Below are 27,883 nucleotides of genomic sequence, written 5' to 3' on the forward strand. Positions count from 1 at the left end.
TATATGCTCCTTCCAAAATCAGAATTGACGTCGGCTGACCTCAGCTGACCTGTACTAATGCAGCAAAGCATACTGTACTGTGGATGTGATGAAGAATTCTCTAAATAAAGGCAACAATCATCAACAACAAAAAGGACAAAAAGAAAACATTGCTTTCAATATTTACCCAAGACCTTTATTTTGTCTGGAAGGAAACAGCATTTATTCCAGCATGGCAAACTAAAAGTGATAACAAAAGCAGCAGCAGCAGCAATAATAATAATAATAACAAAAATAGCAGCAATAAGAAAACTGTGATTCACATACACTGACAAGTTGCATGTTTCTTTTGCAGCAGTCGGCTACTTTCTGTACAGTGTGAATTTTACTATAACTGATAAATATTAATGCACTGACTCGCTGACAAACAAGTAGGCCTACATACAGGACTGTCTCAGAAAATTAGAATATTGTGATAATCCCCATACGTGTGATTTAGTTTACTGAACCAAGCTGAGTGTTTTTCAAGGCTCAGGAAACCCTTGCAGGTGTTTCGAGTTAATTAGACGATTCAAGTGATTAGTTGAATACCCTACTAGTATACTTTTTCATGATATTCTAATATTTAGAGATAGGATATTTGAGTTTTCTTAAGCTGTAAGCCATAATCAGCAATATTAAAAGAATAAAAGGCTTGCAATATTTCAGTTGATTTGTAATGAATCCAGAATGCATGACATTTTTGTTTTTTTAATTGCATTACACAAAATAAAGAACTTTATCACAATATTCTAATTTTCTGAGACAGTCCTGTATGTTCTCATTGATATGCAGTAAAAAAAAATGTAGCTTCGATATCCAGTGATCAAAGTGTTGGAACTTAAAAGAGAAAAAGAAACAAAATGCATAATTGAATGCTCTTCTGGGAGCAAATTAAATGACGTTCTTCCCAATTATCCCTGTATAAAGGTCATATACGGTATCTGCATTAGGCACTAAGTAAATGTCCATCTCCATCATCTGCTGGCACATGCTGCCACCAGCTGGTCGTCACGTGGAACTACAACATAGTCATAAAACAGTAAACAGAGTGCAGCAGTAACCTGACCAATAGGCTGCAGGTTATATTATAAAGGCTACATTCTGTGAAGCTCTCTGTATCATATAGTAGATATATGAGCAGTGTGATGCATTTAACATCATGTTTGAAGGCTTCATCTCATTTAAGGTAAGAGCAATTGCAGCAATATGGATGTTATTTTTAAGTAGTCTTTGGTGTAAACTGCAAACTGCACTTTGGATAATCCATTTTCATGCAACCAGCCCGAGACAGACTTTCTCAAACAGCTACCTTCATTATCTATTAGAGCTGAAACAATTGATCGATTAGTCAAAAGACAAAAAATTATAAAATGTAAACAATTATCAGGATTATCAGACAAACTCCCAGAACAGTATTCAGTTGCAGGAAGTACGAGGTCTTTGATAATACGGATGTGATGGCCCCATGAATACAAGGGGATGGTCATTTTTCACTATTTCCTGACTCTTTATAGTATTACAGTATTAATAGTTTACTTTAGTCAGCTCGTTGTAGCTCTAATGGTAATATATTTATCTTCAGTTTTTTTTATTAATTGTTAATGTCTATAAAAATGTCAGAAGTAAATACAAAAAATGTCAATCAAAACAGAGAAAAGCAGCAAATTCTCCTATTTGAGAAGCTGGAACGATTTCTGCATTTTCTCATTAGGTGGCTAATGAAGATTCTGTCCGTGAGTCCGCTAATTATTGAAGAACCACATCCTTTAAACTCTCTGTCAAGTGACACTTTTTTGCTGATTGACTAATTGATTTTTGACAAACTGGCTTCAGAACATTAGTTTACACCTCCGTAAAGATTTGTTAAACTCCCTGATTAATAGTATTGGTATAAGCCACATACACATGGCGTCTCATGGCTTTCTTTCCTTTCCAGCAGAATATTTGTTTCCTAATTGCTCGTCTGTGAGGCACTCGTGTGTTGAAGTTGCAGTCAGCAGCTGCTGTGGCCTTTGGAGAAGTCCTGCCACATGTGCAGCAGCTGGGACGACTTAAACCCGTTCGCGAGGACCAGCTGGGTGAAAGCGCACCTGTCGTAGTCGAGCTGTCGAACTTCGAACAGGTTCCTGAAGGTCGGAAGGCCGAGGGAGTACACCGGCCGGACGGCCAGCACCCGCAGGCACAGCCCCACGTAGACGTCTTCCAGGGGAATCAACCTCACGAACCTGGACGCCCAGGAGATCCTGGGGGCCAGGTCGGCGGAGAAGACGTACCCGGCTCCGGACACGTACGGGGGGAAGTTGTCCTCCGGGTACAGCTCCTCCGAAAGGTGCCACTTGCTGCTGCTGTCCCTCCTCGGTCTGCCGTCGCTGATCACCGAACCCGTGATGAAGCTCCGCGCAGGGGAGCGCCTTAGTCTCCTGAGGAGGTAGAATACGTTCACGAAGACGTCCGCGTCCACCTTCATGGCATAGGAGGCGTTCGGGCAGTAGGTCGCCAGCCAGCTCATCATCATCATGGTCTTGATTGTCAGGTTCTGATAACTGTCATGGAAGTTCACCTGTATGATGTCCGCGTGTGTCCTGCTCTCCTCTTCTAGCTCGAGCTGGGCGCTCGAGCCCCGCCCCCCCTCGGGGAGCCCCACGTAGAACAGAGTGAGGGTGTCCCGACCCGGGGCACCCCAAGTCTTCCTGACGGCCTCCCTTGCCGCGGCCTCCAAAGGGGCAACTGGGACCATAAAGACCAGGAAGGGGGCTCTGGTTCTGTCCCCGCACACAGCAGGCCGGTTGAGAACATACTCGTACGTTTCAGGGGATATGAGCCGGTATTCCTCCGCAGGAAGGGGACTTGGCTTTCGCGGATGTTTACTGAGCGTCACTCGACTCAGTAAGATGTGAGCAGACAAGACGAGCCCGGCTGTAACCGTGAGTAACTTCACTAACCTCCAGAGATAAGTTATCCTCATTGCCTCAAAGTCTCCTTTACACTATGCGGTCGTGGTACACCGACACAAGTCCGAAAAAAGAAGACGTGAAAATCCCGGAAGTGACGCCACGTTTGTGTCGGTATAGAGCAGCGCAGGCAGCGGGAATGCCCCCGCCCGTAGGGAGGAACCAGGACACTGCGGGGGGCGTGACTGAAGCTAGCCCAGCGAACAGATAGGTCTACACGGTGAGCATGCTACTGTAAGAGCCTCACCTGATTGGTGGATTTCATAGATATTTATGGTAGACGGCGGGATATTATTTCTCGATGGGAAATATTTATGGAAAATAAAATAAAATGAAATAATAGTAATACTATTGATAATAACAACAATAATAGTGATAATATTTATAATTATGATGATGACTAATAATACTAAGGGACCAATTTAAAAAGTAATATAAAGCCTTTAAATAACTATACACACACATTACTTACTTTTTGTTGCCCCCTCCAGTAAAGTCATGTGCAATCTTATTTTGCTATCTGTTGAGTGACCTTTTTGTAAACACTCAATACACTTTGTGTTTGGAGTTATTGCCTTTCCACACCGCTGCATGGCCAAATCTTACACTGGTACTTGCTCAGTTTATAACATTTTGTTTTAGAGGCGACTGCATCCAATGCCTACACTGTAAAACATCATACAGTAATTACATGAAATCCACTTTTTCTTTCTCTTTAACGTTGATGTAAATATTTACGTTTTATTCATTTCAGGTTATATAGGCTATAAACTTAAAATGATGAGTTGGATGAATGTATAATGGTGAATGAGTGTTCACTCAACTCATTGAATTAATTTTCTAAAGAAACGATCAGCACATAATGCTTTTATAGTTTGAAGGATGGTTCAAAGTGGCTCCAACAGGAGCAGCTGCAGTTGTAAATTCTTCATTCCAAATGACTGACTTTTCAGAAATCTTTATTGAACTACTTTTCTCAAGTTAAGTTAAGTTACCTCAGATGGTTTTACATTTGAAGTCCTTATATGATTACTTTTTTATTTGACAAATTATTCAGCATAAATTCAGTTAGCTCACATTTGTAAGGCAGCAGGGGAGCTTGCGTTTTTAAGTTGAACCACCTTAAAATGATTTACAGCGATATAGAATAAGACATGGATGTGAATATTAATTTATTTCTTGTCCAAATGTGATGATTCAAGGAGAATCAATCGTCTCTGTTTTCGTACATTTAGAATTCCTCAGTAAGAACTCAGTAGCTACTGACGAGGCTTACTTACTTTAACAAGGCACACAAAGGGTAACTAATAGTCAACCTCAGGACTCCATGTGCATGACAACTGAGCAAACTGTTTCCAGTGAGAAAGACCATGAGATGTGATTGAAAATCTCGGGGGAAAAGAGCCAGAAAGTGGACCTTGAGTCAAGACGTGAAAAACTAAAACGCTGGAGCATCTTCCTTTTAAACAAACTGTTTTATTGTAATACAGCTTACAGAGAAACACCTGTTGTTCACCCAGTTATAAACAAACAAAACAATAAAAACAAACTTAATTTACACAGGCATTCTTTAGAAGGTCAGTGGTTTAGTATGCCGCTGTAGAAGGGGCTGGGAGAGAGAGAGAGGGGGGGGTATGGGGGCTGAAGGGTAGAAACAGAAATTAGTTCTCTAGTTTTGGCCTGTTCAAACACTATTCTCATCAACATAAGCATAGAGACCTTGCTGTGTCCAATAGAAATTCAATTGGAATTTGCCGTTTCTTTTTCATGTTTTGAGCATCAACATCTTTAGGGTCAACCTCACAGAACGGTCCCTTGTTCCACATATATGTATTGTATTCACATTTTGCCAAAAAAGAAAAATATCATCACTTTGTTTCATTTTATACTGAATAACAGGTCCTGCCTCGGATTCACAAGAGAAACGTAAAACAAATTTAAATACATCAGCTGTTCTTTTCTCAGTTCTTTACAATACTGTGGCTGTAGCATGATGCCTTCAGGGGCTTACATGATGAATAGAAACATTGCCATCCCTGTGGACATGGGATGTGGCGGGTAAAATACTTTTCCATACTATTTTTTTCTTTCTTTTCATTTCCATCTCTATCGCATCAGATGTTTGCGGGAGATGAGAGAACCTTGGGAGGATAAAGTGACACTGAGACGAGTTAAGCACAAAGACAATCAAATGGCAAGTTAGACGGAGGTATTGGACATCTGAGCAGTGCCATCTGAGGAACATCCCTTTTCAAATGTTTAAATCTGACGCATACGTGTACAGTGCTGTACAAGGAATAGAATTTCTATGATAATCCAGTTGAATTATCACTGTATTATCGGCCCTGAACCTAAACAAGACCACATTGTACTATAAACAGTCTGTCCTTTCTTTAAAACCCCAAATGTGAAATAAGGAACTGTATTAATCTGTACACAACATAATGCCCAAGCTGCACAGTCGCCTCCCCGCAAATGCCGCAACACAAGAGAAAGGATCGGAATCAGGGGAGATGGTGTTGTTCTTGCTCTCTTTGGTGCGTCAGTAGGATCTGCGTGGGCTTGATTTAAGTCCGGTTCGTAACATGCACATCGATCTCCGCACCGGCAGCATTTCCACAACCGTATCACAGGGGGAGGGGGTTATGGAGTCGAGGCTGATCTGTGAATGAATGGGGGGAGGGACGGTGTGTTGTTTTTTTTGCGTGGAGGCAGCAGGGCTCTTGGCAGTGGCTTTGGTCGCTGCAGGGTGTGTTGGGTGTGGGAGTCGAGGTGGTTTATGGGGAGTCCATACGGAGTAGTAGCAGTGTTGTTGTTGGTGTCGGTGGATCGTCTATGACCGTTTCCTCCTTCCCTCCAGGTTCCTAAAGTTGGACGGCCTGATCTTCATCTCAGCAAACTCGATCGAGTGCTCGTGGCCTTTCCAGTGGAACCAGTTCACACCCTAGAGGGGAGGAGATGGGCAAAGGATGTTGGTCAAAATAGAAGTTTAAGTGTGGGTCAAGTCATGTTCCTGTCATGACGTGACTCAAACTACAGCCAAAGCAACCCTATCGCCACACAAGAACAGTGATATTAGACAATTCTTGAAAACCTTCGATTACGTCCAATTTTACTACAATGGTTTCTTTACTCTGATATTTCCTGGCAATTTAAATAACAACTCGAAACGTGCACTCACTAGAGTGCCGATCTTCACCAGGTGTGTCTCCTTCTCCTCTTTCCCAAACAAAAAGAGTTGAATCTCACTCAGTTGTCCCACCCGGCTCGCTCACAGTCAAGATGGTGGCAAATATAACAATAACAATGTATCTCCTATTGTGCCTCAATAATGTTGATCACAACATATCAGGTATGGAATTAATCTACAGATGCTGTGGTTGAACATGAGACCAAACATTTCCATAGATAGCCGAGACAAAGGCCAAAATGTAGCTTGTAACACACTAGTAAAGGGTGGTTTTATCTTGCCGTAAATGAGCACACAATATTATTAGGCTGATGGATCCAGTAGTATGCGAGACTAACCGCGGACAGACAGACGCACACAAACATATGACCAAACGCATGATCTCTCGATATCAAGCCTGCCGGAGACAATGAAATTAAACCAGTGGAACTCCTTCAGCGATCAGTAGAACTGCATGAAAGATCCTCAGAATCTTGTCAAGGACTAATGAAACTCAAACATCAAAGGCTCTCCAAACCCGCTAAAGGACTCTAGGAGCCTATTCAAAGACTAGTAAAACCCTCTTAAGGACTCCTGGAAACCCTTCAAATTCAGCTGACCCCTCTTCAGGAATCCTGGAACACTCTCATCTCAAAAACTAATGGAACTCCATTAACTGTCACCTTCAGTGACCCCAGGAAGCCCCTCAGGGAGCCTAATTCTTGAATCAATTTCCAATTAAGGACATACAGTAACTGCACTGTAGACATAATGTACCTTGCTGTGACTGTTATCTCCATATCGTCCCATAAGGTTGACACGGTGGCAGTTCTTATACCAGAAGGCTCCCTTATAAGACAGGGCACAGTTGGTGACAGCGATGTCGTTATCATGGTCGTAAGTGGAGAACGGGCGCCCGTGGTGGTAGGTCATAGAGTCACCTACAAAGACACACAACAGGGAGAGAGGGTTGACTTAACTGTTTCTGTTACATTTACGTAGTAGATGGACACTGTAATAACACTACAGATCCAAACTGTGCACTACCTGGCCACTACATGCACAAAAGGGTTCAGTATTCTTCGCTAGTATGTTGGAATATATATTTTATTATTTTCAAGTTAGATTTATTTGTTCATGACAAAATGAGAAAGTGTTCCAAGAAAACTTTTAATGAATAGTAATAATAAAAATAAATGAAATACTGAATTTAATTCTTGAAAGAAAACCTTTTAGAAAGGGGTACCAAGACAAGTGTACACCAAGCAGCAACCCCCGTTTCTTTAAAGTGAAGCCAATACAGAAGCGCCTTAAACCTGAATTATTTCTAATGGCCAGCAGGGGGCGACTCCTCCGATTGCATAAAGAAGTCTGGTTGTATGGAGGATGAGAAAATGACTACTGCTGGACAGTTCTCTGTTTATTTCTGTTCACCCCCCTCGACCAGAAGCGGGAGTCGCCTTTTCACTATGGCAACTCTGAAGGGACATATCATCTCCAATACAAAACGATAAACATGAGACAGTCTGTTACAATAATAATTTTTAAAAAATGCGTTAACGCGTGATAAAATAATTGTTGGCATTAATTAATTAATGCGTTAACACGATAATAACGCGTTAACTTGCCCAGCACTAATATATATATATATATATATATATAATTTAATATATATATATATATATATATATATATATATATATATATATATATATATATATATATATATATATATATATATATATATATATTATTATTTATTTATAACTATATATCCATTTCTCAGACAGGTGCTTCATGTCCCTCACTCACTAACTGTCCGTGCTGGATCTGTCACCGTTGTTTTAAAAAGCTAAATAAATTATTAGCATGACTGCATCCAGCTAGTCAAACCTTTCTGGTGTTCCAGCTAGGCTAGAAGCTTCGCATGTACTGCTTCCTTTTCTTGCTAGTCTGCTGTCTGATTGTGAGGTCAGCCTGATCTGGGATCAGCTCGTAATATGTAATTTCTCCGCAAAAGTTCTCCTCTCAAACGGGTCTTGGAGAAGTACTCGCGCTGGCGCTCGCCTGTAGAGACAGCTCCTGACGAGAACGCGCAATTGGCGGCGATACAGATTCTGCCCCAAGCTGATTGTATTTTAGGACGCTGATTGGCTAAATTGTATGTCACACATTTATATCTTTAATCAGCAATTGGCTAAACTGTTTAACAGACTCGCCTCCTGTGGGCGATTTCTCCAGCGCCCCAGCTCTGCTGAGACATGCAGGGAGGACGCGCAGGGAGCATATTTTGTGCAGATATCTTATTTTACACATATTACTGGGTGCTGGTTTTTTTTGTTGCTCAAGGGGGGGCGACACCCTAGCGCCCTCTATTGACCAGTCACCACTGATATTAAATCTAAATAATAAAAAATTCAAAGTACATTTGATAAAAATAATATAAAAATGGACCAAATTAGACAAAACGGAAAAACCCCAACTCTTCACAGAACAATAATATAGGAAACAAATATTTAGAGAGAAATTATATTAAAATGATCTATTAAGTAAGATAACAGTATACTACATATAGAAAATAGTCCCTGACAAATGCACTTAAAACATTTTGAGAACACAATGAGCAGCCTTTTTAGGTAACTACTGAACTTTTTTTAAGACCACAAAAATTCATTGTCAATATTTTTTCAGTGTGTCAGAGTGCCACAGACATAACAGGAAAGTGAGAAAGTTTTGAGACGGACATATTTGGCTGCAGGCCACAGTAGTCAACTTTACCTGCTGTTCCACTGTATCCTCCCACGTGGACTTTGTAGCGGGACCGAGGTTCAGAGACAGAGAACTTGTCGTACTGAGCGTGGGCTGTTTCTCCCTTGTCTCTCAAGTCCACTCGCAGCTCGTACTGACCTCCAGCTGTAATCTTATGCAGGTTGGAAAGACCTGAGTGAGAGAGATTGTATATAAGATGGTACGGTAGTTCAGTGATGGCTCTGATAAGATATTATTATCAGATAATACATTATAACAAAAAAATATGTCATAAATAGGGTTAAATAATATCTGAAGGGTGATAACTGTAGTTGTATTCTAGCTTCAATGTGTATCTATTTCCTTCAATATGTTTGTTTAAAACAATAACAAGTAGAAATGTGCACTCAGTAAAGATCTCCATCAGGCCGACTCCCATCCAGTCAAGATGGTGGCGGAGATAACAAAAACAGAGGTTTATCCATCTCGGATTGTGGCTTACTTTAGCGGATCATTACCCATCAGGTATGGAATGAATCTGCACATGCTCCGGTTCAAAATGAGACCAAACTTTTCTTTGGTTATCAGCTTTTGTGCCAACACTAAGGCCAAAATGTGGCCTGCAACGGGCTAAGGCTCGTTTTTAGCTTAGCCGTTGGTACTGAAGCAGTTGTTGATCGCTTGCAGCCCCTCCCGGCGGGTTAGGAGTTGTGAGGAGTCAGCAGCCGATGACTTATTAAAAAAAAGTGAGAATCACCGCAAATGAGCAGAAAAAACGTTCGGCTTATGGGTCCAGCTGTATACGAAATTAGCCGTGGACAGACAAACAATCACACATGCGTGACCGAACACATGATCTCCCCACAGACTAACACCTGGCAGAGATAATTATTATAATGAAGTTAATCAATGCAGGACTTTTACAGAGTCTGCTCAAAATCAATCCATGGAATGCAATGAATATATAATCACAATAAGGATGCCACTGAAACACTGGATGTTATCCATTTTGGAGAAATCGCCTCAATTACTAGCAAGACATATTGATCATATCACCACATCCTTGTGTTGTGGAATACTGTGCTGTGCCCTGATTTGTTGGTGTTTTTACCCAGCCAGAATTCATCATTCATGTCACCGAAGCCGGCTGTGTAATTCTTCCAGTTGCGGAAAAACTCCAGTCTACCACTCTGTCGTCTGAGGAAAACCTGACAGATAAAGACAATAGGTCACTTTTATATGAGGGTTTTCAAAACAAAATGAGAATTAGTTGAGAATTTGAGCCATTGTTAATAATTTGTGTCCCTGATAACCGATGACTTACAATCCATCCGCCTCCATCAGTGCTCATGTCGCAGTAGACCTGGATCGGCTGGCTCTCATCTCCACTCAGATAGATGGTATACAGGTCTGATGTGGTGTCGCCGTTCAGCAGGGCCTGAGAGCAGTCCCTGGGGAATCGGTACAGTACGCCAGCTACGAACACAAAACACAGGATACGATTGAAAACTCAACAATATGGCCTAGACACAATCTGTAACCAGGCGTAGTCAATGGTAGCTCATACTGCTGATATATGTCTGGTATTTGAAACCAAAGTCAGACAAATGCCACTTCTCTGCTGCAGAAGCTGTCCCGGCCGACATTACTGTCTTTAAGAGGCTGTAGCAGGGTCCGCCTTAAAGCTAGAGTGAATGTCATGCTAGCTCGTCGGGAAGAAGGTTAAATAATGCTCTAAAACAAATATTGGTATGCCATCTTCAAAGGGGTCCCTTGACCTGTCACCTCAAGATAGGTGAATGGAAATGGGTTCTATGGTACCCATGAGCCTCCTCTTTACATACATGCCCACTTTGTGCTAATCCCATGCAGTTTGGGGCAAACATTATCCAATTTAATTTTTTGCCAATTCTAGAAATAGTGTATTTTTATATTTTCTGCATGCTGGGGTCCCTAAACAATCTTGGAATTACAAAAAGCTTAAACTCTTGTGTGTGCAATGAGCCTAGTAGTATTCATGTGTGAGGATGTTAGTCGCCATAGTAGCCATTTCACACAGTGAGATACATTTTTTAAGCTTGAAACTTCACTGTGTAAATTGACTGTTGTGACCTCTAGGATAATCCCAGCCTCGTGAAACTTTACAACCCCAACCTATAGACATAGAGCATTCAGAGGATGTTTGGCTGTCCTAGATATATTGACAATACGGAGGTTTCTGGATAGTTTCCAGAAGCTCACCATCCAACTGCTGAAAAAATGCGAAAAATTATTGCAGAAATCTCTAAATGTCAAAAGTTTTTGTTAGAAAATCATAGCATGACTTTGTTTATGGTGTTCCTCAAGGTCTTGGTGACTTTGTGTGTTTTTTTTATAATTTTCATCAAAAAGTTATAAATATAGCAGCAAACCTGTGTTATAAATGGTATCAACCCATGAAGAAGACATGTAATGTAAAGTACGCACAGCCCACACAGGGACACAGCTAAAATCTGTCCCGTGTGTTTGAGTCCACTCACTGGTGGTGAAGACAGTAGTGATGACTCTGCTTCTCTTTGGACCAGCAATGGCCTGCAGCTTTACTGAATACTCTGTTGAGGCACTGAGCTGAGCCATGGTGTAAGAGACAGCAGTGGGACTCAGGACCACCTCCTGAAAGAGAAGCACGTTCAGATATTTTATTCCCAAACACATTTTATAGATTGAATGTACTTCTGAATCTGTGGAGTTCTGGTGTCTCTACTCACACGGATGGTCCCGTCTGCAGCCTCGAAGCTGAGGATGTACCCCGTGATGTCAGCGCGAGGTGGCTTCCAGGTCAGCATGCCGTTCTCTGTCTGGATGTTACTGGCTGCCAGGTCCTGAGGGGCGTCCACATCTAAAAACACAAAAGCCTTTTAAATAATTTCATATGTTTTAAGATATTCATTTTCCTGTCAGTTGCACTTTTTAGTTAATGGAGTCCGGTAGCTTTGGCGAGAGCGTTGCTAACATCTTAAATTCCCCGTTGGAAATGGACTGTAGAAACTGTCGGCAAGGTAAAGCGGCCTTTTTAAATGACAACGTAGGGGATTTTTTTTATGTGGTTTGGTAAAGAGCTCCAAAGAAAGGGGTCGACAAATGTCAGCCCAGGTTCTGCAGTTGGTCCTAGAGATATCTGCAGGCCTCCGTCGGAGGTGGGCAATGTTACAGAGGTTGAAGAAGGCTGTATTGGTGATGTGGTAGACATGGGTTAGGAACTAAAGGGTGGGGTCAAATATGACTCTACGGTTAAGGAGTTAGGTGGAGGGGGTGACGATGGAGCCATCAATATCGAGTATGAAAATGAGTTGCTTCCTCCGCAGAAATGCAGACTTTAACTGAACAACAGCTGCTAGTAAAAACAACAAGGTCAGCAACACCTGTAATCGGTTGTCCATGTTAAATTAACCTGGTAGTCGATCGGTAATCAATGTTGTTTATGATTTCCGGAAACGGTCACGTGATTTGGGTGTGACAAATCAAGGAAGGACACGCCATGACTGCTAAGAACCAATCAAGTAGCAAACGCGAGTGTGGGCGTCATCGTTTCCGAACGTATCCGTTTTCGACCGCTCACACGAATACGCAACCCCGGCGTTTTCAAACTTATCCGTTTTCGGTGCTCGAAAACGCCGGGGTTGTGTGGACGCTCAGTGTAAACGTAGCAAAACATATGCGTTTTCAAATGGAAACGGAGTAGTGTGGACGTGGCCTCAGTGCTATGTTTGCGCAGAAACCAGACCGAAACATTAGGTGACTGGAGTCACGGTGGGATTTGATCTGATTGGCAAAGACTCTCCAGTTGACATGAAGGGCAGGTTGAAAACGTACCGGTAGTTATTGGGGGAATCAGGGTCAAGTCACGATCAATGTTTGGGTGAAAAGTTGGCAAAGTGTGAAAAGACCAACGTACCTTGTTACAACGGTTGGTATGATATCCTATGAAAAGTTACTCCTCATTTTTTTGTGCATTTTCCTACGAAAGTCAGCATCACGTGTCAAAAAAACCTCCGTCTTCACAGGAAACGACTTAGGTTTAGGTACCAAAACTACTTAATTAGGTTTAGGAATAGATTGTAAAATACTTAGTTAGGTTAAGGGAATAAAACTACTTAGATAAGTTTAGGAAAAGCTTGTGAACTACTTAGTTCGGTTTAGGCAAGAAAACTACTTAGCTAGGTTTAAGAATAAATCATGAAATACTTAGTTAGGGTTAGGTTTGGGAAAAGATTGGCGTTTGGGTTTAAAAAAACACGGAAGGTCCGTCAATGAAGTACTCAACTTACATGACAAGAACATCAATGTAGATTTCTATCAATTCCTCCTCTTGGTTATCTCACACTCAAAATGCACTTTTGTTTCAGTTTAAAATATAGTTTGTAGCTACAATGAAAAGTCCACTTGACTGCTTGACTGCTACTTTGACTGTACTTGGCAAATGGCTGTTTGCGATTTAGTTTTATTCAGTAAAGCTCCAATCAGCTTTAAGGAGGCAGGAATGCTCACCAGTGGTAAACTCGGTTGTAGTGGCCGCACTCTTGGCCATGTCCCTCACAGCGTACACCTTCACAGTGTAGTGTGTGGCCGGCGTCAGAGAGCTCATGTCAAACTCCACCACGTTTCCCGACACACGCTCCATCACTGGAACCACTGGAAGGACACAATTAAAGTAGCACATCAAGAACAGACATGCAAGGTAGGAGGCTGAAGGTAAAAAAGGAAACAGACTTATTTCTGATGTCTCTGACTGATATGACTCTTTTATTTTATGTTGGGATATTGGTCATGTTGTCTCACGCTGACACAATCAAAATGCCTCCCTGAGGATCATCAGTTCAGCACCTCAATCATGATTCAACAATGGAACCGTAAAAGCAATTTCTTTTGTACAGCATGTGTGATTTTTCATATATCTATATGTATTGTATGTGTTGCACATGCATGTGTGCACTAGATACCTGAGTCTGCACTATAGGTGATGACATAGCCGTCTACGATTGCGATGGCGGGCTGCCAGAGCAGCAGAGCTTCGGTGTCTGTGATGTTGATTGCAGTCAGACCACGGGGCTTATCCAGAGCTGTAAATACACACACAAACACACACACACACTGAACTATATCCCTATTGATGGAGCTATTGTGGTGGAATGCTGCTGCCGAAACACAAATTACTGTAAATGTGTTGGATAAAAAAAACACTGTCACCTTGTTACAGATGAATGTTAGATAAATATGAGCTGTTTGTACTTGTTAATGACCACATCATTTTTCTCCCATCAGTTGTTTTGGCTTATCAGTGCTGCATGTGTTGCTGGAATTGTTCATAGTGATTGTTGTGTATTACATTTATTAAGGCAGGACACTCCAAGCAAAAACATTGTTGTTGTCTTCCTTCAGTCTAGTGGAAGGAAAACATCCAAAATACACATTTATATCTTTATTTTACTACTTTGTCTATTTACATCTGTACATTTCTCCTAAAAGCACCAAAAGTGCCTAATTTGCACATTAACATATCAGTCAACTTGTAATACAGGAAATACTTGTCTTAATGTGAGTAATCAACTGGGGAAGATTCATCTTGATAATCATCAATTCACTTTTTTATCCTATTTACCTGTAGTGTCTTCAAAATGTCTGTAATTTTACAAAACATATCTTGAAAGGCCAATTTCTCTGAATTAGTTTATTCTCAGACTCTGATCCAGAAATCTCTTCTTCAGGAGCTCTTACATTCACCAGACTCCTCTATATTCTGAAGGTTTTTACAGAGGGCTTTGTTCAGATATCATTCATAGACTGATTTATGCAACATTTTATTATTAAAAACATGGAGAAATGTTAAGGCTGTTGACAGTATTTTCAGATTTTAAGGAGTGATATAAATAGATATCTAAAAATTCCCTCTGTAAAAACCTTTGACTCTAATATGTCAACAAAAGGAAACAATCATTTTTAAGCTAATATAATTCTACATTTATATGTATAAGTCTTACCTGTGGTGACGCTGTCTGATCCAGGCTCACTCTCCCTTTGACCCTTGATAGCGACGACAGTGACCTCATAGGTGACCCCGGGGGTCAGGTTGGGCAGCACAGTCTGAGACTCAGAGCCGTCCACCGTCAGCGTCTTAGCATTACCTGGGAGTGGACACAACAAGTCATTTGGGTCAATATAACTAATATATTAGAAGGTTGTTTAAATAATGACCAGATTTTTTTTCCACTCAGAAGAATCTTTGCACATTTACAGTTCTTTATAGTCAACCGAGACAATATGAAATGTAAACAATATAATGGATTTGATTATTAATGGTTGTTTTAAGCATTTTTGTGTTACCCATACACACTACAATGTGTTGTTTTTACTCCAATGTTGAGATATTTGAGCAGTTTTGTCTCTATATTAGTATAGTATAGTATCATTTTACAGTTGTTTGAAAAGGACTATCTGTATATAATTTACCCACCAGTGTCACCTTGAATTCTTGAAGAAAGCTTTGTTTTCCTAACATTGTTCCACAACAAACGGAGAATTTAAAAAAAAAGTGAAAAGATTGATGGATGAAAGCAAATGGGGGCCACGTTAAAACTGAGTCAAGACATCAGTTGACAAACTCTCACGCATCTTGCGTATTATAATCCAATATAATCTAGTATAATCATTTGTCCCGTCATATGCTCGCTTCTCCACTAAAACCTTAGTTAATGCCTGTTGAGTTCAATTCATCAAGACCTTTTTTCTGTTTATTGATTCTTCTTCAAGAAAGTTTTTTTCCAAGAATTCAAGGTAACACATAGTGAGTGAAAATAAGCAAATGGTGATTGTTTTTGGGTGAAGTATTGCCTTAAGGCCAATTAGGGATCTGAGATCCTCCAAGCAGAGTTTCTTGAAACCCACAAAGCAGATAATGAAGTGACTTCATCTGGGGGCATCTCAAATGTAGAACCCATGGTTGTAAGTGACTCAAGGAAAGAACAACTAAGCTTTATAGCTTTCTACTCTTAAAGTGAAATATCAAGAAATGAACTTAAATATGGACTTGATAGTATCTTTAACGATTACTGGTTGTATAACAAACTTGTGTTAATAACTGAAAGGACATACTCAGCTGCCTTTTTATGGAGCATTTTTTAATGATGACTAGTATCTACAGAGAGTAAGGTCGGCATAGATATGATCTGATATTCTATCTCTGTTACCTGGCAACTTATGAGGGAACTTGACATTTGTGTATTTATTAATCTAATCTGCTTAGTTATGGGTGCAAATTCAAATCTTAAATACATAACATTTTCATTTCATTACAGTGAGTGCTGGATCTGAAGGGGCTTTACATGCAGCAATCATATTGTAATGGTTCTTTACTTTTCCCCTTTTGAACTGAAAAATAGAAGATTATGTTTGATTTAAAAAAAACGATTATTTCAATTTGCTCCGGTGCCACTCCCTCCCTACTTCAGTGGAAGTACCTTTAACTAGTCACTAGGGGGCAGAAGTAGTCTATCATTGGAGAAAATAGTTCTCCCAGCAGATGATGGAGGATTAAACTGATTGATAGGTCAGCAGTGAGAATGTCCATACAGCCTACAAAGCCACTCATGACCTGGAATATGCTTATCTGGTAGGAAGAAGGTTCTGGCGGTCAAACAGTTAGCGCTCCAGGTTAAATCTTTATGTTGTAAATGCTTTCTTCCTCCACCTTCCTTTACAGTTTAGTTTCATGACAGTGCTGCAATAAGTGGCCAGTTCCTCCCTGTTTCAGTAGTGAATGAGTAGTGAATCAAATGTAAGCACACTGACCTCCATGAGCAGGCACATAAGTCACCCTGTTGTTGTCCACCCGAGCCTTTGGAACCACCCAGTGGACTGTGGCGGACGTGTCGGTGACGTCGGAGAAGCGGATACCCTTGGGCGAGCCCAGGTCTGGCATAAACAGGACAGACACAGTGGGTAGGGGCAAACAGAGACACAATGTGGGTTTAATTCATATGTGCACTGCCTTCTAAGACTGGTGAGGACTGGAAGTACGCCATTTAAATACATTTTCTGCTTCACAGTTAACAGCAGACAACAGAAGACACATATTATTTACATGTTATTGTAGCCAAGGCAGATCGGATACAGTTTTTTTAAAAGAATAAAGTGAAAGAGAGAGTGCGTAGGAGAGAGCAAGGTGGAACAGACAAAAGGGGCGCCTGGGGAGGCCCGGGCTGGAGGAGAGAGACCCTTCCTGGCTAACCAGCGAGCCAGAGTATCTTGCGTGACAGACCCGAGGAGATTAATTTGACCCCATTTCATGGCAACACAAAAGTGAAACATGCGCCACGCAACCCAAGAGTAAAGCCTCACCCCCAGGGAGGACAGGAGACACAGCCATAGACACCCATTCTATGTGACACAGACAACTGCTACCCCTCACACATACACACACACACACTTTACAAAGAGCGACTCCAACACATGGGGCCAGGCAGTCAAAGACAAGATTCGGGAGGACCGGACGGAGACGACACAATGAAAGAAGTAGAGTAAAGAGCTGAGTAAATGTCTTGAGTGGGGGTCGACTTATTATTAGTTGTCAAAGCATTTTCTGATAGTTCTGGGTTGAAGCTGATCTGCTTATACCTGCAGATATTTGGCAAATTTAAATCGGATCATTTTTAATAACCAGAATCATTAAAGGATCCAAAGTATTGAGAACACCACAGGATCCTAAATTCTCCACTAGAACCTGGAAAATACTACAATAATAATACATTATCAACATAGCTGCTTCATGTCCATCATATCAGACCGGCCAAGACACATTTTTAAAAAAAGGTTGATATCAGTAAATTCATATCTCGGTCTAATTCTGATCCGGCAGCATTTCGGGGGCCCTGAGATCAGCGGCCATGAGATCAGCGGCCCTGAGATCAGCGGCCCTGAGATCAGCGGCCCTGAGATCAGCGGCCCTAAGATCAGCGGTCCTGAAGCCGTAATCTGGTCCTTCTGATCCCAGAGTGTGTTCTTGGACATTGTTGATTGTGATGACAGGCCCTTTGCCGCTGTCTGCTGGAACATGAAGCATCTGACACAACGCAACCAGAGCCGGTAGTCATCGTTAAAAGTGATTTTCTTCTTATAACCTTTTTCATTTCGTCAAATTGCAGTCTTAAGGGCCTTGGACGAGTACAGCGCCATGACGCATTGATACCAGGTTAGAAGACAAAAACACAAACACATGTATTAATGACCATGTTTTCATGCTGTTACCACAAAAAGACGAGTCTGACAAGAGATGACGTGAATGCACATTGACCACGCTGACAAGTTCCCCTGATTTCTCATTTTCCACCCGTTCACCATGTACCTGTTCTCACCCCCTCCTCTAAAGACTTGGAGCGTCTCCCCAAAACGAGCCCAAAGATTTCAACTCTGTACTCAGTGTCCTCGGTGAGATCTGTGATGGCCGAGCCGCGCTCCTCGCCACCCAGCACCAGCTCGCTCGGCTGGCCCGGGCCTTCGGCCTCGCTGACCATCACGACAAAGGTGTCGAAGGTGTCCTCTTCAGCCGTCCAGGCCAGCCTAAAGCTCTCAGGGGTGACATCGGAGACTAGGAGAGCCTTCACCTCTGGTTCGGCCTCTGAGTGACAGGGGAAAGTCAGTTTTGCTCCTCTGTGGAACTTAAGAGTGCTTTGACATTTGAAGGAACATGGCAGTGAAAGAGTGTGTTCATGTCTTTGTGTAAATGCCAGCATTGGTTATATGGAAGCTCAGCATCAGTCAAGAAATAAAGAACAGAAAGAGAAGAGTTTCACCTTATATCTGGTGAAAAACACAGAAGGAAGTAATGAGTTGACTCATCATAGCCACGGTGGTTAGTAAGATGAAAATCGGATACAGTTAAGATTGTGATTGTGAAGGAAATTTTAGTATTTGTCTGACCTAGGCTACTAAACTACTGTTTGAACTTGGGGGGTGGGGATTCAATATACAATCTAAAATGATGCCTTTGAAATAAAAGATGTGCGTTTGTGTTCATATGTCTGTCTAAGATAGTTTTGCTGCGTTAAGCTAAATTGTTTGCGTGGTGGCGGAACATCATTTTAACACACTATGTGCCTCCACCATGTAATAAGCAGTAACAAAGTTGTTGTCATTTCTGTGAGATCACGTTGCAATATGCCATTGATTGAAGAAATGTGAATAAAAGTAAGTCTGCATCTTACATTAACATTAGCTTGTCACTGCGAGGCAGTGGAGGCACCACGAATAAAGGTAAACTTAAATGCCTGGTCACACCAGAAAGCGGCCAAATAAATATTCATGTCTTTGTGAAATAATTTGCTCTAAAAGATGTACTATTACTTCCACTCATAGAGCTAGCTGCTGTACTGCTGTAGCTGAGCTAACTGCCAAACACTGAGCTAGCGATATTCAGTCACAATAGCTTGAGCAAGCTCTGGGCTTCTCTTGTTTTCCTCTATAATGGGCGGTTTACTCCTCCGGGCTTTTTGTATATAGCATTTAGGTTTGGTTATTCACGATTGGATATACAAGCTTGCTATCTAACTCTTTTACTTTTTTTTTTCAACTGACAGTTGGCAAGTATGTTTTGTGGCTAACAGGGCAGTGCATTCACTAGGTTTATTCAAAAGAACCATTTCTCTTTAGTGGAGCAGTTTATACCGTGACAGTAGATTTACTGAGCACCTACAAGCGAATGCATTAATCGCAACGATTCCCTTGGAGTTAATTGATTCTGATGTCCTTATTTCTGCTAAAGATTGTAAGTTAGGCAACGTAATTCAAATTAAACAAATTACATGATTCTTCAAAATTAATTAAAACTTTGAAAAAGTAACATCCGTGGTCTGACCCATCTCATTGTTGTGCAATTCCTATAGGGATTACAAAGTAAAAGAGACTTTGTCAAACTACAGCTGCTTCTCTTAGAACAATACTCAAATACAGTGCAGTGCAGACATCTCTGCAGATGGGAGTGTGTGCATGTGGTGCAGTAAAAGCTGGTAGTTAGGCAGTCATTAGCAGCAGCTAATAATGGAAGTGATAGGAAGAGAGGCTGAGAGACAGCAGGAGTCTACAGCTGCTGGAGAAAAAGCTCACTTTCTCCAGAGAACGAGTCCATTGAAGCTAATTAGCTGGAGAAACTTCCGGTAGCAGCATAGATGGATACATGGACTAGACAGAGCTTTTAAAGCAGCCGGGATAGAAGCAGATATAAGTGGGCTCAGGAAAGCCTCAATAAAGCCCAGAGCCACTGCTCATTAAAACACTGCACCAAATGTGAGGGTCTCAGGGGTCCTTGAACTAGCCTGAATCCTCTTTTTTTTCATTGTGAGGGAAAATGCATGAGGCATTTGTTGTGAGAAGAAGCGGTGGAAATGAGAAGCAGAGCAGACAAATCCCAGGGAGCTGTCACTCTTCATTAGCCGCCGGGCAGCTTTAGCTGGTCAGTGGAAGAGAGGGAGGGCTATCAGCTAACATGTGCTAGCTTGCTACTGATTTCACCCTCCCACCACCACCACCGCTCCTACCTACCCCCCCCCCCCCCCAAGACCTGAGGGAACACAATCCCCGCTCACAAAAGTTAGCCTGTTATTGGAGGAGGTGCGTGCCTGTGCCAGCCAACATGCTGAAAAGAAGAACAACTCTGAGCAGAAGCCCAGAGTTCCAGTCTCGCCTGCTAACTTTACAAGAGCAGCTTGTGGTGATAGAATCACAACTGAGTCGAGCTTGTTTCTGGGTGCTGTCCACATCTCTTTGTGGTCCCATCAATCATTTGTTGCAGTAAAAAACTCAAATGTTTCCTCGCTCCCTTTTCAGTGAAGGACTTTACTTCCCCCTCAACGTCTTCCTCCAATGGAACGATGATGACCACCGTGCATAGCATAATCAAATTAGTTGGCGCTTGTGTTCACAAGTTGGAATGTTTTATGGATTAAGTGATGCTAATGAAACATTTTTAAGATGGTTTCCCCAGCTATTAGCATGCAGACAATTGGCCGTGTTGAGCGCATGCCATATTCTGCGTGGCCCCAGAAGCCCCTGGCACCCTGAGCACCAGGGGCAGTGGCAGCATGAGAATGAAGAGCGGTCCAGGCTTGGGGGAACTGGGGATGCATACAGAAGAGAGGCCTCACACAAAGTGACAAAAGCGCCTCAGGGTTTTTTTTTTGTCCTGTCAGTCCTCCCATCTTTCTTCCAGCTGACTGATCCTCATCAGTGAAATGCTGAATGATAATGTCGGAATAGATTCTGAAGAAAAACAAATGTCAACCATGGTTATAAAACAGTTATTTTTGACATTGTAGTCTAGTCTAAATAGTTTTATAGGGTGATGATGAGGGTGTTAATCCTCAGAAGGTATTTTGTTATGATTTATTTGTGAAGGTGCCTTTGAAAGGCACCATTAGCAGATTTCGGTTTCGCTGTTAATGACCCACTTATTAGGCACACACCGTAATTCTCAGCACGGTAATCCCGGGTAATGACTGTGTTTGGTGTAGTGGGTGGGGGAACCAGCGCACCTGTTGTGCCCCAGTTAAACAGCACACTGACCTTTTTTATGTGTTTCTGCCTGTTCACACAACAGACCAGGTGCCGTTCCAGGCTGGACTCGTACCAACAGGCAGACTGACAGCTCAAAGTTGGATCAAACGCGTATCTGCGGCTGGACTAATACGGATTGAATGGGTTTTGTGTTGTTGCTGTGGGGTGTTAAGAGTGTTAGCCCATTTCACAATCATTGCATCAAAGGCAGGGATACGTGCATGATGGATGGCTGATGAGGGGGTGTTGTTTGGGAATTTAGATTGAGCACTGTTGAATGGATAGGATATTTTGTTTACGCTGTGAAGAATAACTTCCAGCTCAGTGGCTGGTAGATTGTCTTCGCATACCTTTTGAAATGTACCTCCAACACTAAAGGTAAACATTCGTGCTCAGAAGACAGGAGCTGAATTGCCCATGGGGACGGACAAAACAACCCTCCATCCCTACAGCATCACGTGATCAGTCACAAAGATTTGTCAAATTAAGATCTTGAAAACAGTTCAACTTCTTTTGAAGCCAATGAAAGTGGCCGATTTGACTTTTTTAAGAAGGCCATTTTTTGAAAGACCTGGGAAAAGTCTGATCGTACAAACAAACAAGAAAGCCTTTCAGAGCCAATGTAACACACCCAGGGCTGAATCGTCACCATTTGACAACTGCAAGTAACTGTTACTCAGAATGTCCACGCGTGTCCACTGTGTGCAGCAGAAGAAGAAGGAAGCAAAGGAAAGAGAGAGGCCCCGGCGTTGACAGTGTCGATACCTGTGATGGTGTCTGCAAAGACAGGGTCTAAGAGTGCCCCCTTGTACACCCTGTACAGATTGGCCCTGTACCAGGTGGTGGAGGACAGGCCAGAGATGGCGAGGCTGCGAGCATTGGCGGGCACCGTGTGGTTTTGCCACTCGGCGCCCGTCTCTGCATCGGTAACCTCGATCAGAAAGGCCTCGAACACCCCGTCCTCAGCGGACCAGGACAGGAGGAAGCTGTCCCACGATACGTCGCTGACGGTGACGTTGGTCACCACAGGCTTCTCCTCCTCTGGGTGATGACAAACACATCAACACGGAGTTACAGGACAGACACATAGAATGAAGACAAAAGGTTAGAGCGATACAGGTCTTTCATAGCCAATCCTGGAATCTTTTGGACTGAAACTCGGCTAACAAGGAGTAGACAGCTGATTTTAGAATTGTTCCAGAATTGGCTCCATATATCGGTCTAACCTTACCACAGACAAGCACACAAATTGGGTTCCATTTGAATCTTTCTTGTTGACAACAATGACCATTGTGAAAGGTATAAAACAAACAAGACTGAGCTTCTGCTCAACATTCGATGAGTCCTCCTTGCAGCTGCAAAAAAATTATGATCTCTCATTGTATTTCAATCAATTCATTTTGCTGTCAAGAGAAACAAAGAGAATAGGTCTTCACTTTGTCTGAGGTGGAAATAGTCCCTTATTTAGTCCCTTATTTCCACCACAAAATGCCTCATTATCAATGACCGCCTATAGCCGTCTCCTCTATATTACCATATAAGTGGGAAGACTTAAAAGATAGAAAGCAGCAGACAGACATGCTGATGCAGCTTGTGCGCATTAATGTCTGTGAATGAGCCATTAACATTTGAAGGTTCAGCGTAGCCTGACCGGTATGGCAGGAGTACACTGTCCACTTCAAAACCCACGGGAAGGCCATACAGAGCCACGCACAGCAGCCTGTATTTGGAGTCCATTGAGTGTGAGAGCATTCAGGGAGTAGATTAGAAAGAGATGGAGATAGATGTTGCAGGTAAACATTAAGGCTCCCATTATCCTCTTTTCACTGTGCGGCAGAGTGGAGCGCAAATGGGGTGGTAGACAATGGGAGTGGGATTGGGGGTGGAGGGCTTTGCTGGAATCAGCTGATCATCGCTTGTGAGAGCTCATATGGACATGGAAAATGCATTTGCTGTGTGATGTGTCTGATGAGTTTCTGGCCGTGTAGTGTGGGGAGGATTTGAGTCACCGTTCTCCTGAAGTTGAAACAAAGTTGCAGTGAACGATACTTAGTACAGCAGCACTTCACTTTCGGTCCCCCTACTTAGCACTCTTAAAATTTCACAAATACTTTGTTGTGTTTTTGTCAATGGCAGCAACTCCTCCTGAGAACACCCATAAGTGGAGGCTGATGTAAACAGATAATGAATGACAATATGGGAAAACGTTGTAATGATATAAAATGTGTCTTCTATATTAACAAGCACCTAAAAACAACTACATTATAGCAGTGGTGGGCCGTCAGGTCCTTCAAAGCCTTCTCTGCTGGCCTAAACAGAATCACAAAGTTATAGCTATTTTATAATTTAAATTTTTTTCATGAATACACTACATGTATTATGAGCCTGCAGACTCACCAGTGCCTCCATGTGCAGTTTAAGTGAATGGGGACACATTCGTGATATTGTTGATTGTCAGTCTTCAATCAATCAGATCTTTAGTTTGACATGTTGGGCGTATTCTTTGACGTGCCAGAGCCTGCTAGCTGGCCTACAACTACGTCAGCATTAACGTGCAGTTCAGTTTTCAGGTGCAGCACTGCAGTAAGGTGCAGCGTGTGCTGTGATTGGTCAGTGGGCGAGCACGTGACTATTGTGAACTGAAACTTAACTTGCCAGCAGAGCTTAGTTGGAGGAGTAAGAGTTAAAATTGTAAGACATGAAAGAAATTATAACATTTTTAGGGTTTTGCTTGGTGTAGTTTATACATTTTTTTGCCTAGCTTTGTTTTTTTAACACTCAGTGGCTGAAGGAGGAGGAGAAACAGATTTAGTAGTGGAGTTCCTGACAACGCCTTTCTCAAGAAGGACATTTCAGGAAAAGCTGCACATCATAAGAAATGGTCAGTCAACGCTACAGCTGGCAGCCCTGACTCAGCCAGGAAAAGGATTTGTATGAACGGTATTTCTTGCTGACAGCGTGTTGCACATTTTAATGTGTTCCATTTGAACTGAGCTCTTGGTGTTTGGAGCTATGCTACGCTAACCTGAGGACACCATAGCATTTGAAAGCTTTTGGAGAGACTTGAGTGGGTCTAAAACTCAATGAACACGTTCGCAGGGAAACAGCTCCACAACCGCGGCCCAGCGTGCGGCCTGCGCCGGACGGCTGCAGCAGACCGACGAAATACAACTGGGGAGGCTCGACTGTCATCACTGGCGTCCATGAATCGAGAAGGACTTCTTACTGGAACTGAAACGATGTACTGGGATTAAACTCTTTTTTTTACATAGTAACGTTACTACTGTTACTACATTTGTCTATCGTGTCGTTTTTATGAATAATATTTGAATGGCTCGTGCTCTTGTGTGGTGGAATGCGTGGATCCGCTGCAGGTTTGCTGGATTGATGTGTCATAAGGAGGTAATTCAACTGTATTAGGACAGCACAGAAGGCCCAGGTATAAAATGCACGGCCCGCCACTGATAAGACTCAGTGCACAGCTGATACCAGTTTAAGACTCCTCTGTTGTTGTTTTTTCAGTGTAATGACCAACAGCAGGCAAACATGTTGTTGAATTTCTTAATTTCTACAAAGATAGGCACTGACTGTTGGGACTATAAATCGTTTCCACATGTCTGCTGTCATTGTTCCCAGAGGAGAACTCTTCCAGTCAACTGATTAACGTAAATAATGATAATCCTGGTTTTTGTCTCCAGCTTTCAGTGTTTGAATCACATGAGTTTGTCTCTGTGTCTTTCATTCGATATCTCAATTTTCAGAAGCACATTTCAGCTTGGTATTGATTCCGGAAAGCTCTTCCGAAACACCGGAAAAAAGAACAACACTCATGACCAATCCTGTGATTGTCAGACACATGTAGAACCACATGCTGCTCCACCACCACCCCCCCCTTCAATCCCTCCTGTAAAACGAGTGTCATCCGTGTTTGCGTTATGTGTCTGGAGACGATAAAGGCTGCGGATCGGTCCGGGCTGCGGATTAGAGAGCTGCTGATTTCAGAGACAATGTTTTAACAGGAGTCCCAGCATGTGGCCTTTTATCTGACAGACTCACGGTTCATCGTGGTCAAATAGCACAAAACCAGAGGGGAGCGGGGCTCACGCCAACAATTATCACATGAATGAACATTGTGCTGGCTGCACACATGTCCATACAACCCCCCCCTCCGCCATACACACACACACACACACACACACACACACACACACACACAGTTTCACTCTATCTCAGTCTTTTTAGCCACTCAGTCTCTCAATCATATGTGCCACACATGAGCACACAGACAAGTGGACACAAAGAGTGGACACGTGCATCTGCGCACTCCCCCCTCCCCACACACACACACACACCGTCTGTATTCCGCTAGTCTTGGCAGCATGCGATCCAAAAAACAAATGCAACAAAAGGCAGTTATTCTGAAGCTCACCAACTTTTCCCTCATGCTGTATCGATTTTTGTACGTAGCTATGCAATTTAATGGGCACTCGTTGCACAACTGGAAGATTTACTTGTGAAATGTTTGGCTTGGAGGCAGCCCGACCGCGGAATGAGAAATATGCCACAATCACCTCGTTTGTCTCCTCTTGTTTTGGTTTAAAAAACAGGGGAAGAAAGAAAAATAATCCCACATGCTATAAATGAGCCTTGGCGGGGGGGGGGGGGGGAGACAGAGTGACTTACATTAGGAAGCTAACAATGAGTTCAATTCATTGCTTCGGTTTGGCTGCAGTACTGAAGGACAAAAAAAATGAACCTGTGTTTATTCTCTAACCCTGCGCCACCAGCTAGAAGCCTCATGGAGCCAGTGGGCTACATTCAGAGGAGCCTCTGTCTCAGACGTATTTTACAGATACCAAATATTTCAGTCTAATATTAAAGGCAAAACTTCACCACCTCTCTGCATTGTTTTTGGCACTCAGTTTACCCAAATAATAAAAAAAGCTGACTTTCTTCTGGTGTTTAGCCATGCAGATCTGATTTAGATTTTATCTGCCCAGATTTTGAGATTTTTTTACTTGTGTGAGTGAGATCTGGAAGATCCTTGACCAAGACAAAAGGGTACAGAGAGGTAACTCCAATAACACTTTTAATTGTCATATAAAAACTGGTTCTGGAAAGCCAAAACTACCGCGTAAAGTAAGTGAGAAAATAGGTTTTTTGTATTTTAATTTAAAACTAGGAATTTGTTGAGATTGCGCACAAAATAGCCAAAGCCAGAATTCTTATCTGGCTATATTACTGAGGTAAGTATCTTAAATGTCAGTGTTTTCATGTTGGAATAAATGCTAACGATAAAACTCCAGACATTTGTGCCAAAAACTCTTTCAGACACACTACTGCTTACGCAGTGCTCAGTCAGGGACATTTTTCTTTTGAGGATGCTGACCTGTGGGTGCTGAGATGGTGGTGGGTGCGCTGGTCCTGCGGCCCCTTTCGGCGATGATGCTGATGGTGTACAGCATGCCGGGTGTAAGGCCCCTCAGGATGTGGGACTCAGAGCTACCTGGGACCACGTCCTCAACCCTGTGGCCGTCGGCAGACACATAAACTAGTCTGAAGGAGTCCAGTTTGGCCACGGGGCGTTTCCACTCCAGCATCATGGTGGTCTCCGTCACCTCTGCAACGGTCAGGTCCTTGGGAGCGTCCAGGGCTAATTAAGTAAAGTAGAGGAGAGGTTGTGATTGGAGTTTTAAGATTTGATGCTACAAATCTTAAAACTTGTCCAAACTTGAAGCCTTTATCTGAGATATTTTATTTGAATTTCTCTTTTGCTACTCTTAAGTGTCAATCAATACATTAACACAATATTAATTCAACCAATATCTATCTTGGGAAACGGTTGTGTCTCCTCTGCCACAGTAGCTTGTTTTATGTCCATGTTTTAAACCAAATGAATTTATAACTTTATAACATTATGACACACCAAAAAATCCTTCTTGGTAGAAATGTGGTTGAAATTATGAAATCAACTGCAGAATTTGGAGACTCACCAGCAGCACTGAAACAAAGAGGAAATTAGATTATTTCTATATGAGATGAGTACAAGAAAAAAACACAATTCTATGCTCTGGTCAATTTTGATATTTTTAGGCTACTTTGTTTTCATATCATTTTTTCTTTCAGACTAGTGGAAAGTAAAACATCCGAAATATACATCTATGTGTTTATTTACTAATTTGTCTATTTGTGTCTGTAGAGTTCACCTAAATTCACCAAAAGTTACCATTAAATAATGCCTCATTTGCATATTTAACCATAATGTTTCAGAAAACTTGTAATTAACAAAAAGTATTGTCTTCATATAAGTAATCAACTAGAAAAGTTTCATCATATCTGTTAATTAATGTAAATTGTTTCACCTTATTCACCTGTAGTATCTTCAAAATGTATATTGCATACATACATCTCTTTC

At 42.1% G+C, this 27,883-nt stretch overlaps 2 protein-coding genes across 2 annotated transcripts in view; both read right to left on the bottom strand.

Annotated features, from left to right (window-relative positions):
- Positions 1-219: 219 nt before the first annotated feature.
- On the bottom strand, positions 220-2,986 carry b3galt8 (beta-1,3-galactosyltransferase 8; the record flags this gene model as incomplete). Its single annotated transcript, XM_079160827.1, has 1 exon — positions 220-2,986. One exon carries the CDS (start codon positions 2,984-2,986, stop codon positions 2,015-2,017), a length of 972 nt encoding a protein of 323 aa, XP_079016953.1. The 3' UTR covers positions 220-2,014.
- Positions 2,987-5,805: 2,819 nt separating this feature from the next.
- The window catches only part of tncb (tenascin Cb), a gene marked incomplete at both ends in the record, with an annotated part of 40,785 nt that continues 18,707 nt past the window's right edge, over positions 5,806-27,883 (bottom strand). Inside the window, 13 exons of the mRNA XM_079161806.1 lie at positions 5,806-5,916; positions 6,919-7,082; positions 8,920-9,081; positions 10,001-10,097; positions 10,214-10,365; positions 11,409-11,541; positions 11,637-11,767; positions 13,417-13,560; positions 13,869-13,988; positions 14,907-15,050; positions 16,708-16,836; positions 22,234-22,509; positions 26,858-27,121. Of these exons, the coding sequence (XP_079017932.1) occupies positions 5,806-5,916; positions 6,919-7,082; positions 8,920-9,081; positions 10,001-10,097; positions 10,214-10,365; positions 11,409-11,541; positions 11,637-11,767; positions 13,417-13,560; positions 13,869-13,988; positions 14,907-15,050; positions 16,708-16,836; positions 22,234-22,509; positions 26,858-27,121 (2,027 nt within the window). The remainder of the gene's footprint in view (positions 5,917-6,918; positions 7,083-8,919; positions 9,082-10,000; positions 10,098-10,213; positions 10,366-11,408; positions 11,542-11,636; positions 11,768-13,416; positions 13,561-13,868; positions 13,989-14,906; positions 15,051-16,707; positions 16,837-22,233; positions 22,510-26,857; positions 27,122-27,883) is intronic.

This window comes from Pholis gunnellus (genome assembly GCF_910591455.1).
Source record: "Pholis gunnellus genome assembly, chromosome: 6".
Lineage (NCBI taxonomy): Eukaryota > Metazoa > Chordata > Actinopteri > Perciformes > Pholidae > Pholis > Pholis gunnellus.